The sequence below is a fragment of the Xenopus tropicalis genome, chromosome 10, assembly GCF_000004195.4.
Source record: "Xenopus tropicalis strain Nigerian chromosome 10, UCB_Xtro_10.0, whole genome shotgun sequence".
Taxonomy (NCBI): Eukaryota; Metazoa; Chordata; class Amphibia; order Anura; family Pipidae; genus Xenopus; species Xenopus tropicalis.
Genome location: NC_030686.2, coordinates 4,265,267 through 4,283,413, shown reverse-complemented (window position 1 = coordinate 4,283,413; position 18,147 = coordinate 4,265,267). Strand labels below are relative to the sequence as shown.

Here is an 18,147-nt window from a genome sequence, read left to right as displayed (position 1 = left end):
AATACTAAAGGGCAAGATGGTGCCAGTAACACAAATGCTGCCAGACATGTGGCCCTTGAATCCCAACCCAGGCCAAACTGACAGCTGGGGGCCAAGGGTTATGGGTTGAACACGGGTCAGACATTCATACCCCTCCTGTACGGATATATCTGCCTCTCTGCTGCATTCATTCTGCGCTTCAGCGGATGGAGGGGGGGGGGGGGCGGAACATTCTACTCTCACTGCAGAGTCCGAGGCAGACAAAGAAAAGTGAGCGATTACATGGGAAATAATAAAAAAGGTTCTGGATCTACGGCCTGAGAGTTAATTGTCCCAGGGTAAATTCCTGGGTATGGGGGCAGCGAGTAATGAGTGGGTAAGGCCGTGGGAGTGGAGGGAAGGGGGTGGACCATATATATCTTCAATAATATATATATCAAATATACATATTTTCACTAATTGAACATCCAGCTGGCAGTCCCTGTGCTAAGATGTAGCCCGTACCCTGGGCAGCTGCCCCCTACAGGGCAGGGCTATAGATTAGGAACACGCCGGCCTTGTTCTTTGCCTTTCCGGCCCATTACGGAGCAGCACTAACCTGATTAAAGCCCGGCTCACACTGAGCTCATCCTGCCCCGGCAGCAGGGGGGCGCATGTGGGTCAGGGGGCCCGGGGAGGCTGCTTATAATAACGCACGGAATGGCAGAATATCAAGAGTGAAGGAACGGCAGGAGTCTGACATAACAGGCAGCTTAAATCAACCCTGAAAGGCCGGCAGCTATGAATGAGAAGATCCTCTCTGCCCTGGAATTATCAGAACTATAGAGCAGCAACCATTAAAGGGAAACCTACATCCCATAATACTTATGTACATGCACTTCTTATTAGCAGGTCATACTGAATATATTCAGTTTTTATAATAAGATGTATACAGATAGCTAGAATCTCAGCCATAAAGCAGGGCAGGACTGCTGCTTACAATGGGGGGATCAGATAGGATCTGTGCCACTGTGACAGAATGCTCTGTTATACAGATAGCTAGAATCTCAGCCATAAAGCAGGGCAGGACTGCTGCTTACAATGGGGGGGATCAGATAGGATCTGTGCCACTGTGACAGAATGCTCTGTTATACAGATAGCTAGAATCTCAGCCATAAAGCAGGGCAGGACTGCTGCTTACAATGGGGGGGATCAGATAGGATCTGTGCCACTGTGACAGAATGCTCTGTTATACAGATAGCTAGAATCTCAGCCATAAAGCAGGGCAGGACTGCTGCTTACAATGGGGGGATCAGATAGGATCTGTGCCACTGTGACAGAATGCTCTGTTATACAGATAGCTAGAATCTCAGCCATAAAGCAGGGCAGGACTGCTGCTTACAATGGGGGGGGGGATAGGATCTGTGCCACTGTGACAGAATGCTCTGTTATACAGATAGCTAGAATCTCAGCCATAAAGCAGGGCAGGACTGCTGCTTACAATTTGTTGGTTTACTAATTATAATAATGCAATAAAGTCAAGTTAATGTGCGATGTCAGATGAAGAGAAGGTTCTGCTCCCAGACAGACAGGGTAACTCACCCGCACCAGGTGCTCAGGGAAGGGCCCCCTCGAGTTCTCTGGGACATTAACAGGAGGTATCACCCAATCCCTCTTCTGTCTTCTGAGCCCGCTGTGATGCTGTCGCCATGGTAACAGAGTACTACTCTGAGACTGCTCTTGTTCTGACTGTCGGCTCTGGATTCCAGTCTGCAGTTGATCCATTATATATGTGACATAAGAGAGAGACGGAGAGAGAAAGAGAGACAGAGAGAGAGAGACGGAGAGAGTGAGTGCTTCGGATAAAAACAATTAATTACTTACAAATAACAGGAGGTATATACCGGGGGGGGGGGAATTTGGGAATGTTTTGTATTGATCAGGAAGCACCAACCGCAATTTTACAGATTCTTCCGGTTTCACCAAAATAAAAAATGGAAGAGAAGTGAACTTGGGCAATTATTCCTTTTATTACTTATAGGGACACTGCCATGATATTTATGGGTCACTGTTTATCTCTAAATGACACTGTTACACAGCAAATAATTCCCTCTGCCATTTAACCTTTTATTCTTCAACCAACAAATGTATTTGTAGCTGTAATATTGGTGTGTAGGCGCCATCTCAGTGCCTTGTGCCTGAGTCTGAGCTTTCAGCCAGCGCTACACATTAGAACTGCTTTCAGCTAACCTATTGTTTCTCCTACTCCCATGTAACTGGAGGAGTCCCAAGCCGGACTTGGATTTCTTACTATTGAGTGCTATTCTGATACCTACTGGGAGCTGCTATCTTGCTCCCTTCCCATTGTTCTGCTGATCGGCTGCTGGGGGGGAGGGGGGATATCACTCCAACTTGCAGCAGTAAAGTGAGACTGAAGTTTATCAGAGGACAGGTCACATGGCTGTGGCATCCTGGGAAATGAAGAATATGGCTAGCTCTATTGCCTTTGAGTGTTATCATCAGGTTGATGGGAGTCGCTCAGCAACTCCCAGACTCTTCAGCTCCGCTGCCCGGGGCAACATGCAACCCTATAGCTGTATGTCAGACTGAGTGGCTGCCAACCAATCAGGGCCATGGAGCCAAGCGCAGACTGTGAAACCTACGCAGGGAATTGGCCGCAGACAGCCGGCACTGAGAGCTTTAGGCTTGAATTCTGTTTTGGGGATAGAAATCATTAAACAGGTTAAAAGCCCTGAAAGCGGCCGCCCTGCACTTATTTCCCTCCCATTTCCCATTTACTTTAGTGCCGGAATCCCATTCCAGTCGCCGGCACAATAGATTGGGAGTAAATAAACCGTCATTTGGGCTCGTGGCGCTCGGCTCAGCGGCTCTTTATTTAACTGGCAGCAGCCGTGATTCTCTCCCGGAGCAAAGCCGAGATTACGGGAGGTGAGCGGCGAGAGCGCTGCCATTAGAGCTGTTAAATCAGAAATATACAGTTAGAGGGACCTTCCCTGCCCGAATGTGTCTGGGAATCAGCAGGCAGCAATCACAGGCGGTGCAATCAGGCAGGAACGGCCTCTCTCCTGCCGCAAAGGAACAGCAAGGGCTCAGCCTCTGCAGAACCTCTTAGTGAGATGAGCTGTCAGTTATATTGTAGCATAGTGGGGAGAGTGTAGATTAGATGGAGACAGAGGGGCAAGATGGAGACAGCAGGGCAAGATGGAGACAGTAGGGCAAGATGGAGACAGTAGGGCAAGATGGAGACAGTAGGGCAAGATGGAGACAGTAGGGCAAGATGGAAACAGCAGGGCAAGATGGAGACAGCAGGGCAAGATGGGGACAGCAGCGCAAGATGGAGACAGCAGGGCAAGATGGGGACAGCAGGGCAAGATGGGGACAGCAGGGCAAGATGGGGACAGTAGGGCAAGATGGAGACAGTAGGGCAAGATGGGGACAGCAGCGCAAGATGGAGACAGCAGGGCAAGATGGAGACAGTAGGGCAAGATGGAGACAGTAGGGCAAGATGGGGACAGTAGGGCAAGATGGAGACAGCAGGGCAAGATGGAGACAGCAGGGCAAGATGGGGACAGTAGGGCAAGATGGAGACAGTAGGGCAAGATGGAGACAGTAGGGCAAGATGGAGACAGTAGGGCAAGATGGGGACAGCAGCGCAAGATGGAGACAGCAGGGCAAGATGGAGACAGCAGGGCAAGATGGGGACAGTAGGGCAAGATGGAGACAGTAGGGCAAGATGGGGACAGCAGGGCAAGATGGGGACACTAGGGCAAGATGGAGACAGTAGGGCAAGATGGGGACAGCAGGGCAAGATGGAGACAGCAGGGCAAGATGGAGACAGTAGGGCAAGATGGGGACAGCAGGGCAAGATGGGGACAGTAGGGCAAGATGGAGACAGTAGGGCAAGATGGGGACAGCAGGGCAAGATGGGGACAGTAGGGCAAGATGGAGACAGTAGGGCAAGATGGAGACAGTAGGGCAAGATGGGGACAGCAGGGCAAGATGGAGACAGTAGGGCAAGATGGAGACAGTAGGGCAAGATGGAGACAGTAGGGCAAGATGGGGACAGCAGGGCAAGATGGGGACAGTAGGGCAAGATGGAGACAGTAGGGCAAGATGGAGACAGTAGGGCAAGATGGAGACAGTAGGGCAAGATGGAGACAGTAGGGCAAGATGGAGACAGTAGGGCAAGATGGGGACAGCAGGGCAAGATGGGGACAGCAGGGCAAGATGGGGACAGTAGGGCAAGATGGGGACAGTAGGGCAAGATGGAGACAGTAGGGCAAGATGGAGACAGCAGGGCAAGATGGAGACAGTAGGGCAAGATGGAGACAGCAGGGCGAGATGGAGACAGTAGGGCAAGATGGAGACAGAGGTTACAAGAAGAACCTAAACTGATGCTAAAAGAAGAGCAGAGACAGTCGGACCCCAGGGTACAGTACAATTCGGTGCTTATTTCTAAAAAATCTTATTTACCCCATACAAGAGACATTATTATTTTCACCCTTAATAGACACAATATAAACCATTACTGACTGAGATGCTTCGAATAGAAAACGCTGCGCTGAGATTGAGTTTGGGGCAAATATTTTGCCCCCCGAATAGAACGATACAAAAAGCTGCAATCAGTCATTGGATTTAACGCTTCTTTCCCTTCCCTGGAGTTCAGGCCGCAATCTGCTTGTTTTGTGTCTCTATTGATTTCTCTTTCTATGGTTTCGGGACGGAGCTGCTCTCATTCTATTGGACCTGGCACCGTGCCAGTCATTTGGATCCTGCAGGTTTTGGGCAACACTCCTGGTATTTAATAATAATGTTGCCCTGCACTGCTGTTTCTGACTCATGAAACCATCTAGAAGAAGCCAGATGATTACTAAAGCTGGAGTAGAACGGACTTCTGCTACATTGATTCAAGAGTCGGAACCAGAAAGCAGAAAGGCATATTCTGAGCATGCTGGGAATTATAGTCAGGTCCTGGCTGGGATTCCAACCCCCACCAGCCCCCCATAAGCCCAATAAAGAGTGACTGTCTATGGCACCTTACATCAGCCCTTCTGGAACTGGCCAGCACCCGGCTGTGCCCTCTCCCAACTGCACCCAGAACATGTGCCCACCCTGCTTACCCCCCATTGGTCCTACACCCCCCCAGCTACTGCCCAAGCCTCCATTCTCTCCCTCTCCTTCCAGCTGTGCCCTCTCCCAACTGCACCCAGAAAGTGTGCCCACCCTGCCAACCCCCCCATTGGTCCTACACCCCCCCAGCTACTGCCCAAGCCTCCATTCTCTCCCTCTCCTTCCAGCTGTGCCCTCTCCCAACTGCACCCAGAATGTGCCCACCCTGCCAGCCCCCCCCATTGGTCCTACACCCCCCCCCAGCTACTGCCCAAGCCTCAATTCTCTCCCTCTCCTTCCGGCTGTGCCCTCTCCCAACTGCACCCAGAAAGTGTGCCCACCCTGCCTACCCACCCATTGGTCCTACACCCCCCCAGCTACTGCCCAAGCCTCCATTCTCTCCCTACCCTACTGGCTGTGCCCTCTCCCAACTGCATCCAGAAAGTGTGCCCACCTTTCCAACCCCCCCATTGGTCCTACACCCCCCCCCAGCTACTGCCCAAGCCTCCATTCTCTCCCTCTCCTTCCAGCTGTGCCCTCTCCCAACTGCACCCAGAATGTGCCCACCCTGCCAACCCCCCCATTGGTCCTACACCCCCCCAGCTACTGCCCAAGCCTCCATCCTCTCCCTCCCCTCCGGCTGTGCCCTCTCCCAACTGCACCCAGAATGTGCCCACCCTTCCAACCCCCCCATTGGTCCTACACCCCCCCAGCTACTGCCCAAGCCTCCATTCTCTCCCTCCCCTTCCGGCTGTGCCCTCTCCCAACTGCACCCAGAATGTGCCCACCCTTCCAACCCCCCCATTGGTCCTACACCCCCCCAGCTACTGCCCAAGCCTCCATTCTCTCCCTCCCCTTCCGGCTGTGCCCTCTCCCAACTGCACCCAGAATGTGCCCACCCTGCCAACCCCCCCATTGGTCCTACACCCCCCCAGCTACTGCCCAAGCCTCCATCCTCTCCCTCCCCTTCCGGCTGTGCCCTCTCCCAACTGCACCCAGAACATGTGCCCACCCTGCCAACCCCCTAGTCCCCATGTCCCCAAGCTGTCACTGATACAGACATGGCACTGCTGCCCACTGCTGATGTGCCCACCCCACCTGACTCTCTATCAGATGATACGGCCAATCCTGCGCCCTTTCCATTAATTAACACCTTTGCTACATTGTTAACGATGTGTTGGTGTGTGATTTGCAGAGACAGGTAAATACCTGGGGTCCTGCCAGAGCCGGTGCCACGTGCCGATCCAGTTGGCGCTGGGCAGCAAGTGAGTCACAAAACTAATGGTCCGAAAACTGGTAATTATTGTTTAATGGAGAAGCCAAGGTCACCGAGCCACTCGTTACTGTGTGTGGGAGGGGCTTAGTGCCTGGGATCGTTATGCTTTATAGAAAAGTCATTATTATAGGGAATTCCTAATTAAATCAGCTGCGCCTCCCAGAATCCCCTGCAGCTTGGCGTCAGGGAAGCCATGATGGAATAAGATCCGTAGGCCCCTGGGCGAGTCCAACCCGATCCCTAGAAAATCCCCGCGCCCTACAGTTGGCCTTGAGGAAATGGCGCTTATAGAGCAATGGAGCAATAGCAGGGGGGGGCAATAGGAGGGGGGGGGCAATAGGAGGGGGGGGGGCACATCAGACACTTGGATGACTTTCTGCTATTTATGTTCTGTGATCCATCAAATTAACTGGGGCCCAGGTCACTGACCAATTCTCCAGTCACAATCGTGTCCCATAAAGTAATTAGCAGGTAATAGCCTCAAATACAGCCATAATGGCCATGTTCCCTGCGAGGGAGGGTCACCCAGGGGCAGCGCTCACACAACTGTCACTTTCCCCTTGTCTCTGCCATCAGCCGGCATGTTGTCTGGGTTATGGTAAAATTATTATTTATTGTAAAGTTTTCTAAAAAAAAAACCCTATATATTAGGTACCTACCTAGTGCTACCAACCCCTATTTCTGTAGGGAAATGAGAGCAGGGCAGGCAGTAACCCTTCCAACACTTTCCCCTGTCTCTGCCCCTATATTTAGGTACCTTACCTAGTGCTACCAACCCCTATTTCTGTAGGGAAATGAGAGCAGGGCAGGCAGTAACCCTTCCAACACTTTCCCCTGTCTCTGCCCCTATTATTATTAGGTACCTACCTAGTGCTACCAAACCCCTATTTCTGTAGGGAAATGAGAGCAGAGCAGGCAGTAACCCTTCCAACACTTTTCCCCTGTCTCTGCCCCTATATATTAGGTACCTACCTAGTGCTACCAACCCCCTATTTCTGTAGGGAAATGAGAGCAGGGCAGGCAGTAACCCTTCCAACACTTTCCCCTGTCTCTGCCCTATATATTAGGTACCTACCTAGTGCTACCAACCCCTATTTCTGTAGGGGAATGAGAGCAGGGCAGGCAGTAACCCTTCCAACACTTTCCCCTGTCTCTGCCCCTATAATTAGTACCTACCTAGTGCTACCAACCCCTATTTCTGTAGGGGAAATGAGAGCAGGGCAGGCAGTAACCCTTCCAACACTTTCCCCTGTCTCTGCCCCTATATATTAGGTACCTACCTAGTGCTACCAACCCCTATTTCTGTAGGGAAATGAGAGCAGGGCAGGCAGTAACCCTTCCAACAACTTTCCCCTGTCTCTGCCCCTATATATTAGGTACCTACCTAGTGCTACCAACCCCTATTTCTGTAGGGAATGAGAGCAGGGCAGGCAGTAACCTTCCAACACTTTCCCCTGTCTCTGCCCCTATATATTAGGTACCTACCTAGTGCTACCAACCCCTATTTCTGTAGGGAAATGAGAGCAGGGCAGGCAGTAACCCTTCCAACACTTTCCCCTGTCTCTGCCCCTATATATTAGGTACCTACCTAGTGCTACCAACCCCTATTTCTGAAGGGAATGAGAGCAGGGCAGGCAGTAACCCTTCCAACACTTTCCCCTGTCTCTGCCCCTATATATTAGGTACCTACCTAGTGCTACCAACCCCTATTTCTGTAGGGAAATGAGAGCAGGGCAGGCAGTAACCCTTCCAACACTTAACCCTTTCCTGTAGCTCACCCTGCAATGTAGAAATAACAGTGATGCTGCCCCTGAGTTGAATTTTTGGGAGGATTTAACAGGGTTTTACTTAACTGGATAGCTACTTAGAGCCAGGGGTACGGAGTTCAAACAGAGTGTGATTCCTCTATCTTTATTAATAAGTTAATACACAATATTCATGAGCTCAGTAAGTTGTACAGCAGGCAAATGGAACAGCGCAGGAATCTGCAGGCTTTCTGGCATTAGGAACAGATAAACCCATTCAGTTCAAATGCTGGAAGGATCTTAGTGGAAAGGTGAAATATAATTATCTTTGGGGTGTATTTACCAAAGGGACATGTCCCTACAGAAATAGGGGTTGGTAGCACTAGGTAGGTACCTAATATATAGGGGCAGAGACAGGGGAAAGTGTTGGAAGGGTTACTGCCTGCCCTGCTCTCATTTCCCTACAGAAATAGGGGTTGGTAGCACTAGGTAGGTACCTAATATATAGGGGCAGAGACAGGGGAAAGTGTTGGAAGGGTTACTGCCTGCCCTGCTCTCATTTCCCTACAGAAATAGGGGTTGGTAGCACTAGGTAGGTACCTAATATATAGGGGCAGAGACAGGGGAAAGTGTTGGAAGGGTTACTGCCTGCCCTGCTCTCATTTCCCTACAGAAATAGGGGTTGGTAGCACTAGGTAGGTACCTAATATATAGGGGCAGAGACACATATTTCGGGGGGGGGGGGGGGGTGCCAGTGTTTATATTCTCTCCCTATGGGTCTGGGTTAAATAATAGTTTAGGGAACAATAAATGCGCTTTGTCTTCTGATTGTCAATGTGATTGGTTTTACTAACGTGAATAATTAGGTCTCATCGTTAAACGCCGCAGCGGAAGGGAAAAAAAAATGCGCCTTTCATTCGAGACCTCATCGTCGCACCTTTGAAAAATGGTTTTGTGTAATGCCTGCCAGCGTCATGTATATTTAAACTGGTTAATGAGGGTTCTGTCTGTCGCCGAGCTCGTTGGTTGCCATGGAAGCTTTCAGAGGACGGGTTTGTAGGCGTTCCAACGAGACGAGAGTAAGACAATAGCGCTACAAAAAAAAAAAAATTGCTTTTTTGGGGAAAAAAAATGAATCACAGGGAGAAGTAGGAGACGGCTGAATGGGTTGTGTCTGTGGGTTCTGCTCGCAGGCTTCATGCATTGAATTGATTGCCAGCTCTTGGGGTTAGTTTGATAATTCTTCATTTTCCTGTGACATCAAATGTCATTGTGACCAATCTAAATCCTCCTCGTGTTTATACTTCTAATAATCGTTAATTATATTTGCATAATGAATCAATGGGGGGCGGTACTGGAGCAATATCCCTGCCTAATCCAGTATTTACTGAATTGTAGGGCTTTATTGTGTTACTACTTCCTGCTTGTGGGCTGCACTCCTTCATTTCAGGCATGGGGGGGCGTGGCTTGGGCCCCATACACAGAGCAGGTCCATATATATTCTCTGACGTTGGCATTTTGCATTGAAGTCTATGGTGCAGAGAAGCAAGGGCTCCCTCTACTGGCCACAGACAAACTGCAGCCTCTGTGATACAATATGAGGGTCCCCCAACTATACTGAACCCCAACCCCCTTGTCGGATCATTCTGCACTCCAGGGGCAGGAACCTGGACCGAGGGGTCTGCTTCCTCTATAGAAGTGAAAAAATCCCCCTCCTCCAGGATCGGACTGGGGGGTGAAGGGCCCACCGGGGCTCCCGCCCTAGGAGCCCTGCAGGTGCCCCCACCGGCCACGCACTCTTTACCCCCCGGCAGGGGCCCCCCTAACCCCCCTCCCAGGGCCCCCCCTAACAGGGCCCCCCACCCGACGTCCTACCCCGAGAGCAGTCTGGGCCGCCGGGGCCCACTAGAGCTGGGGCCCACCGGGATTTTTCCCAGTCCAACCCTACCCCCCCATCACAGCCACTTTCCTACCGGCGGCCAGGGAGGGGGATGCGGTGGGGCGGGAGATTCCAACAGGGGGCGGGGGTCCAAGTAGGGAGAGGTGTATGCAATGGCCTAACTAGGATGCGCCAGGCCCCCCCGCAAAAAAATTTTGGGAGGGCCCAGAGCCCCCGAGTTACGTCATTGGTGGAACCCACAGTATTTCATTGTATTGACACTTCCCCTTTAAACCAACAGTAAAACAGTAGGCACTGATTTTGGCATATAAAGGGTTACCTGTTCAGGGTCCCAGGGCAAAACTAAGACTAAAGATGGGCCAATGTATTACACCCAGTGCAGCCCGGGGCCCCACTGTACCCTGGGAAACCCGCCGCCGGTAGCGCAATGGGAGGGGCATGTGACCTTTAACGGCACGGCGGCACAGAATATCTGATTAACAGGACGTGAAATCAAATGACGCCCCCCCCCCCATTGCACAATTACACAATGGAGCAATTCCGTAATTAAATCAGCAAATCGAAGCAAAATGCCGCGCGTTCCCAGATTGGGGCCACGGAGGGACGGGACTGGCGCAGGGGCAATAGATTGCGACTTTATTAAATGTCAGTAAATACAAACGGCTTCACTCGCGCTCTGTTCCTACCCTGCTAATGGCTTCCCGGCCCGCAGCGCCCAGTATGGCCCCCCTCCCGCTGGCAATGGGGTATTTACTTACAGGCAAGTTCATTGGCTACTGGTAAAACTGGCCCTAGTGCCGGCCTGAACTGGGATTGAAAATAGGCCCTGGCACCCCCAGTACCCAGAGGCACAAACAGCCCCCCCAGCCCAATAAATAGTGACTGTCTGTGGCACCTTACAGCCCCCCTGGCATTCCCAGTACCCAGAGGCACAAACAGCCCCCCCCCCCAGCCCAATAAATAGTGACTGTCTGTGGCACCTTACAGCCCCCCTGGCATTCCCAGTACCCAGAGGCACAAACAGCCCCCCCAGCCCAATAAATAGTGACTGTCTGTGGCACCTTACAGCCCCCCTGGCATTCCCAGTACCCAGAGGCACAAACAGCCCCCCCCCAGCCCAATAAATAGTGACTGTCTGTGGCACCTTACAGCCCCCCTGGCATTCCCAGTACCCAGAGGCACAAACAGCCCCCCCCAGCCCAATAAATAGTGACTGTCTGTGGCACCTTACAGCCCCCCTGGCATTCCCAGTACCCAGAGGCACAAACAGCCCCCCCCCCCAGCCAATAAATAGTGACTGTCTGTGGCACCTTACAGCCCCCCTGGCATTCCCAGTACCCAGAGGCACAAACAGCCCCCCCCCCAGCCCAATAAATAGTGACTGTCTGTGGCACCTTACAGCCCCCCTGGCATTCCCAGTACCCAGAGGCACAAACAGCCCCCCCCAGCCCCAATAAATAGTGACTGTCTGTGGCACCTTACAGCCCCCCTGGCATTCCCAGTACCCAGAGGCACAAACAGCCCCCCCCCCCAGCCCAATAAATAGTGACTGTCTGTGGCACCTTACAGCCCCCCTGGCATTCCCAGTACCCAGAGGCACAAACAGCCCCCCCCCCAGCCCAATAAATAGTGACTGTCTGTGGCACCTTACAGCCCCCCTGGCATTCCCAGTACCCAGAGGCACAAACAGCCCCCCCCCCAGACCAATAAATAGTGACTGGGGGGGGTGATAGTGGGAGGGGCCATAGTGCCGGGAAGGAGAAAGTTCTCCAGGGATCCGGTGTCTCCTGTGGGCAATAGACACTCATTTGCACATTGTAATTAAATTGCTGCAGGTTCCGCGCAAGAATGAACAGAACGAGAAAAAAACTCTTTTCTGCTGATTCAAAGGCAAAGCAAATATCTGCCCATTCCCAGGAAATGTACTGAGTGCCGGGGCCGGAAAATGGGGGGAAATGAGAGAGATCTGCAGCATTAATCTGGGGGAGCACTTACCTGTAAAACTAGGGAAACAACATGGCAGCTCCCAACACTGTGTACAAATATACAGAGAAGTAATGTTCTGGGCACACAATAAGCTGTACCCCCATACTGTACTGTCTAAGGGAAACACTATGGCACCCCCTACCCATATGTATAAATACAAATATACAGAGAAGGAATGTTCTGGGCACACAATAAGCTGTACCCCCATACTGTACTGTCTAAGGGAAACACTATGGCACCTCCCTCCCATATGTATAAATACAAATATACAGAGAAGTAATGTTCTGGGCACACAATAAGCTGTACCCCCATACTGTACTGTCTAAGGGAAACACTATGGCACCTCCTACCCATATGTATAAATACAAATATACAGAGAAGGAATGTTCTGGGCACACAATAAGCTGTACCCCCATACTGTACTGTCTAAGGGAAACACTATGGCACCCCCTACCCATATGTATAAATACAAATATACAGAGAAGGAATGTTCTGGGCACACAATAAGATGTACCCCCATACTGTACTGTCTAAGGGAAACACTATGGCACCCCCTACCCATATGTATAAATACAAATATACAGAGAAGGAATGTTCTGGGCACACAATAAGCTGTACCCCCATACTGTACTGTCTAAGGGAAACACTATGGCACCTCCTACCCATATGTAGGGCTATTGCACACCTTTCCAGGTATTTCTGTGCCCCATTTCCACTAAAGCTAGTGGGACACAGCACTGGAGGGTTTGGGTTGCTGAGACAGGATTGCTAATGCCCCTGCCTGGGCCCCCAGAGAGTAACACTTACCCCATATTGGCTTTGGTTGAGGGGTGTCTCTTCCACGAGGAGTCGGACGGCCGCTTCCCACTTCTCCGGGGTTTCATGGCCCCAAGCAGACACCGTAAACATGGCTTCCTTGGCCGGGATCCGCACCGTGCGCGCCGTGTACACTGCCCCATCTGCGCCCACTTTAAAATCCGGGTTACTGGTTTGGTACCAAATGCCCCGCGCCCCCGAACTGCAGCCGGTGAACTTCACTGGAAGAGAAAAGAGAATCTGGTGTAAGGCAGGTTGTACCCCCCTGTACCCCGACATTTCCCTGGGATTATTACTCTATTCCTACTCTCTATACAGATACTACTACTCTCTATACACAGATATTATTACTCTCCTCCTACTCTCTATACACAGATATTATTACTCTACTCCTACTCTCTATACAGATACTACTACTCTCTATACACAGATATTATTACTCTCCTCCTACTCTCTATACACAGATATTATTACTCTATTCCTACTCTCTATACAGATACTACTACTCTCTATACACAGATATTATTACTCTCCTCCTACTCTCTATACACAGATATTATTACTCTACTCCTACTCTCTATACACAGATATTAATACTCTACTCCTACTCTCTATACAGATACTACTACTCTCTATACACAGATATTATTACTTTACTCCTACTCTCTATACACAGATATTATTACTCTACTCCTACTCTCTATACACAGATATTATTACTCTACTCCTACTCTCTATACACAGATATTATTACTCTACTCCTACTCTCTATACACAGATATTAATACTCTACTCCTACTCTCTATACACAGATATTATTACTCTACTCCTACTCTCTATACACAGATATTATTACTCTACTCCTACTCTCTATACACAGATATTAATACTCTACTCCTACTCTCTATACAGATACTACTACTCTCTATACACAGATATTAATACTCTACTCCTACTCTCTATACACAGATATTATTACTCTACTCCTACTCTCTATACACAGATATTAATACTCTACTCCTACTCTCTATACAGATACTACTACTCTCTATACACAGATATTATTACTCTACTCCTACTCTCTATACACAGATATTAATACTCTACTCCTACTCTCTATACAGATACTACTACTCTCTATACACAGATATTATTACTCTACTCCTACTCTCTATACACAGATATTATTACTCTACTCCTACTCTCTATACACAGATATTATTACTTTACTCCTACTCTCTATACACAGATAGTATTACTCTACTCCTACTCTCTATACACAGATATTATTACTCTCCTCCTACTCTCTATACACAGATATTATTACTCTACTCCTACTCTCTATACACAGATATTATTACTTTACTCCTACTCTCTATACACAGATATTATTAGGTATTATTACTCTCCTCCTACTCTATACACAGATATTATTACTTTACTCCTACTCTCTATACACAGATATTATTACTCTCCTCCTACTCTCTATACACAGATATTATTACTCTACTCCTACTCTCTATACACAGATATTATTACTCTACCTCCTACTCTCTATACACAGATATTATTACTCTACTCCTACTCTCTATACACAGATATTATTACTCTACTCCTACTCTCTATACACAGATATTATTACTTTACTCCTACTCTCTATACACAGATATTATTAGGTATTATTACTCTCCTCCTACTCTATACACAGATATTATTACTCTACTCCTACTCTGTATACACAGATATTACTCTCCTCCTACTCTCTATACACAGATATTATTAGGTATTATTACTCTCCTCCTACTCTCTATACACAGATATTACTCTCCTCCTACTCTCTATACAGATACTTCTACTCTCTATACACAGATAGTATTACTCTCCTCCTACTCTATACACAGATATTATTACTCTCCTCCTACTCTCTATACACAGATATTACTCTCCTCCTACTCTCTATACAGATACTTCTACTCTCTATACACAGATATTATCACTCTACTCCTACTCTCTATACACAGATATTATTACTCTCCTCCTACTCTCTATACACAGATATTATTACTCTACTCCTACTCTCTATACACAGATATTATTACTTTACTCCTACTCTCTATACACAGATATTATTACTTTACTCCTACTCTCTATACACAGATATTATTACTCTACTCCTACTCTCTATACACAGATATTATTACTTTACTCCTACTCTCTATACACAGATATTATTACTTTACTCCTACTCTCTATACACAGATATTATTACTTTACTCCTACTCTCTATACACAGATATTATTACTTTACTCCTACTCTCTATACACAGATAGTATTACTCTACTCCTACTCTCTATACACAGATATTATTACTTTACTCCTACTCTCTATACACAGATATTATTACTCTCCACCTACTCTCTATACACAGATATTATTACTCTCCTCCTACTCTCTATACACAGATATTATTACTTTACTCCTACTCTCTATACACAGATATTATTACTCTACTCCTACTCTCTATACACAGATAGTATTACTCTCCTCCTACTCTCTATACACAGATATTATTACTCTACTCCTACTCTCTATACACAGATATTATTACTTTACTCCTACTCTCTATACACAGATATTATTACTCTACTCCTACTCTCTATACACAGATATTATTACTCTACTCCTACTCTCTATACACAGATATTATTACTTTACTCCTACTCTCTATACACAGATATTATTACTCTACTCCTACTCTCTATACACAGATAGTATTACTCTACTCCTACTCTCTATACACAGATATTATTACTCTCCTCCTACTCTCTATACACAGATATTACTCTCCTCCTACTCTCTATACAGATACTTCTACTCTCTATACACAGATATTATCACTCTACTCCTACTCTCTATACACAGATATTATTACTCTCCTCCTACTCTCTATACACAGATATTATTACTCTACTCCTACTCTCTATACACAGATATTATTACTTTACTCCTACTCTCTATACACAGATATTATTACTTTACTCCTACTCTCTATACACAGATATTATTACTCTACTCCTACTCTCTATACACAGATATTATTACTTTACTCCTACTCTCTATACACAGATATTATTACTTTACTCCTACTCTCTATACAGATACTACTACTCTCTATACACAGATATTAATACTCTACTCCTACTCTCTATACACAGATATTATTACTCTACTCCTACTCTCTATACACAGATATTAATACTCTACTCCTACTCTCTATACACAGATATTATTACTTTACTCCTACTCTCTATACACAGATATTATTACTTTACTCCTACTCTCTATACACAGATATTATTACTTTACTCCTACTCTCTATACACAGATATTATTACTCTACTCCTACTCTCTATACACAGATATTATTACTTTACTCCTACTCTCTATACACAGATATTATTACTTTACTCCTACTCTCTATACACAGATATTATTACTTTACTCCTACTCTCTATACACAGATATTATTACTTTACTCCTACTCTCTATACACAGATAGTATTACTCTACTCCTACTCTCTATACACAGATATTATTACTTTACTCCTACTCTCTATACACAGATATTATTACTCTCCACCTACTCTCTATACACAGATATTATTACTCTCCTCCTACTCTCTATACACAGATATTATTACTTTACTCCTACTCTCTATACACAGATATTATTACTCTACTCCTACTCTCTATACACAGATAGTATTACTCTCCTCCTACTCTCTATACACAGATATTATTACTCTACTCCTACTCTCTATACACAGATATTATTACTTTACTCCTACTCTCTATACACAGATATTATTACTCTACTCCTACTCTCTATACACAGATATTATTACTCTACTCCTACTCTCTATACACAGATATTATTACTTTACTCCTACTCTCTATACACAGATATTATTACTCTACTCCTACTCTCTATACACAGATAGTATTACTCTACTCCTACTCTCTATACACAGATATTATTACTCTCCTCCTACTCTCTATAGACAGGTATTATTACTCTACTCCTACTCTCTATACAGTAGTAGTGCAGTTATTATAAGTGGTCCCCTGGGGGGGGGGGGGGGGCCCTGATACCATAGTAGTATGAGGATTCCTGGTGGTGGCCCTTGCTGTTGTGCTGAGTGCTGCCACCTGTTGGCTGTATATGGTATAAATCTGTGGGTGCAATTTCTTTGCTGCTGCTGCTCCGATAGGGCCCTAAAAACAGAGCTTTCAGGGAGGCCCCCCTGCTGTACCCCAAGTCCCCAAGGCTGAGCTCTCTGCACTAATGGATAGCACTGAGCAACAATAACTACCCCCCCCTCCCCGGCCGGCTGAGGGCTAGCTCTGGGGGATGAATATTTATTAAAGGCCCATTAGGAGACATTACAGATGCACCCAGGGAGGGGGGTGTCCCCATCGCGCCGCTAAATCACCCGCAGAATTGAGCAAGTGTCACTTACGCCGGCGGAAAGGGACAAAACCCCCCCCAACCCGGCAGATAAAGTTCCCCGACATTTATACAAAGAGGAGTAACGGCGCCTTTATTGCCAGAGGGTTCATTTCTCAGCAATTTCACTGTCTGCCGAGGCGCCATTTAATTAGCATTTACACGGGGGGGGGGGGGGGGGAAAAAGCAAATAGGCACTTTCTCTCTGATAAACTGCAGCGTCTCCATCCTGAAAAGCGCCAGTTACCTTTGGAATAGAAAGAACTGCCCCCCCCCCCCCAGGATCCCAGCCAGCAGCCCCCCTATTATTATATTGCCAGAGATTAATGGGAAGGGGGGATACATTAGCTAAGTGGCAGAAACAAGGCACCGCTCTCCGTGGTGCTGAAATGCTGAGCCGGCAGTTTCACTTGGATCAGCGACCAGAATACGCCCCCCCCCCCCAAAAAAAAACACATTCTGGGCCGGAGCTCAGAGAACGCCGGCAATTTAGGGAATGAAGGTTCCCAATGATAAATTGGTATGTTTATACATAGGGGGGCGGAGTACAAATAATTCACTTTCTGGCAGGGTTGGACTGGGCCGGTGGGACACCGGGAAAAAACCCAACTGGCCTTGCTCTCCCGATCGGGTCTCAATGGGAGGAACAGAGCCGGGGGGGGGGCAAGTGTGTGTGTGGCGGGGGCCCCTGAGGGTGTGTGTGCGGCCCCTGGGGTGGCAGCCATGATGGGCCCCCAGTGCAACCCTGCTCTCCGGTCCCTTACAGACCTTTTCTTTGGGCACAAAAGAATCCTCTTAAAGGGGAACTAAAGCCTAACTATAGAAGTA

At 47.7% G+C, this 18,147-nt stretch overlaps 1 protein-coding gene across 3 annotated transcripts in view; it reads right to left on the bottom strand.

Annotated features, from left to right (window-relative positions):
- The window catches only part of cdh4 (cadherin 4), a 338,730-nt gene that overhangs the window by 55,005 nt on the left and 265,578 nt on the right, over positions 1–18,147 (bottom strand). For all 3 annotated transcript variants that reach the window (XM_031893969.1, XM_031893970.1, NM_001123479.1), the window contains 2 exon segments: positions 12,803–13,032; positions 1,561–1,728 (listed from right to left, as the gene is read on the bottom strand). In XM_031893969.1, coding sequence (XP_031749829.1) covers positions 1,561–1,728; positions 12,803–13,032 — 398 coding nt within the window.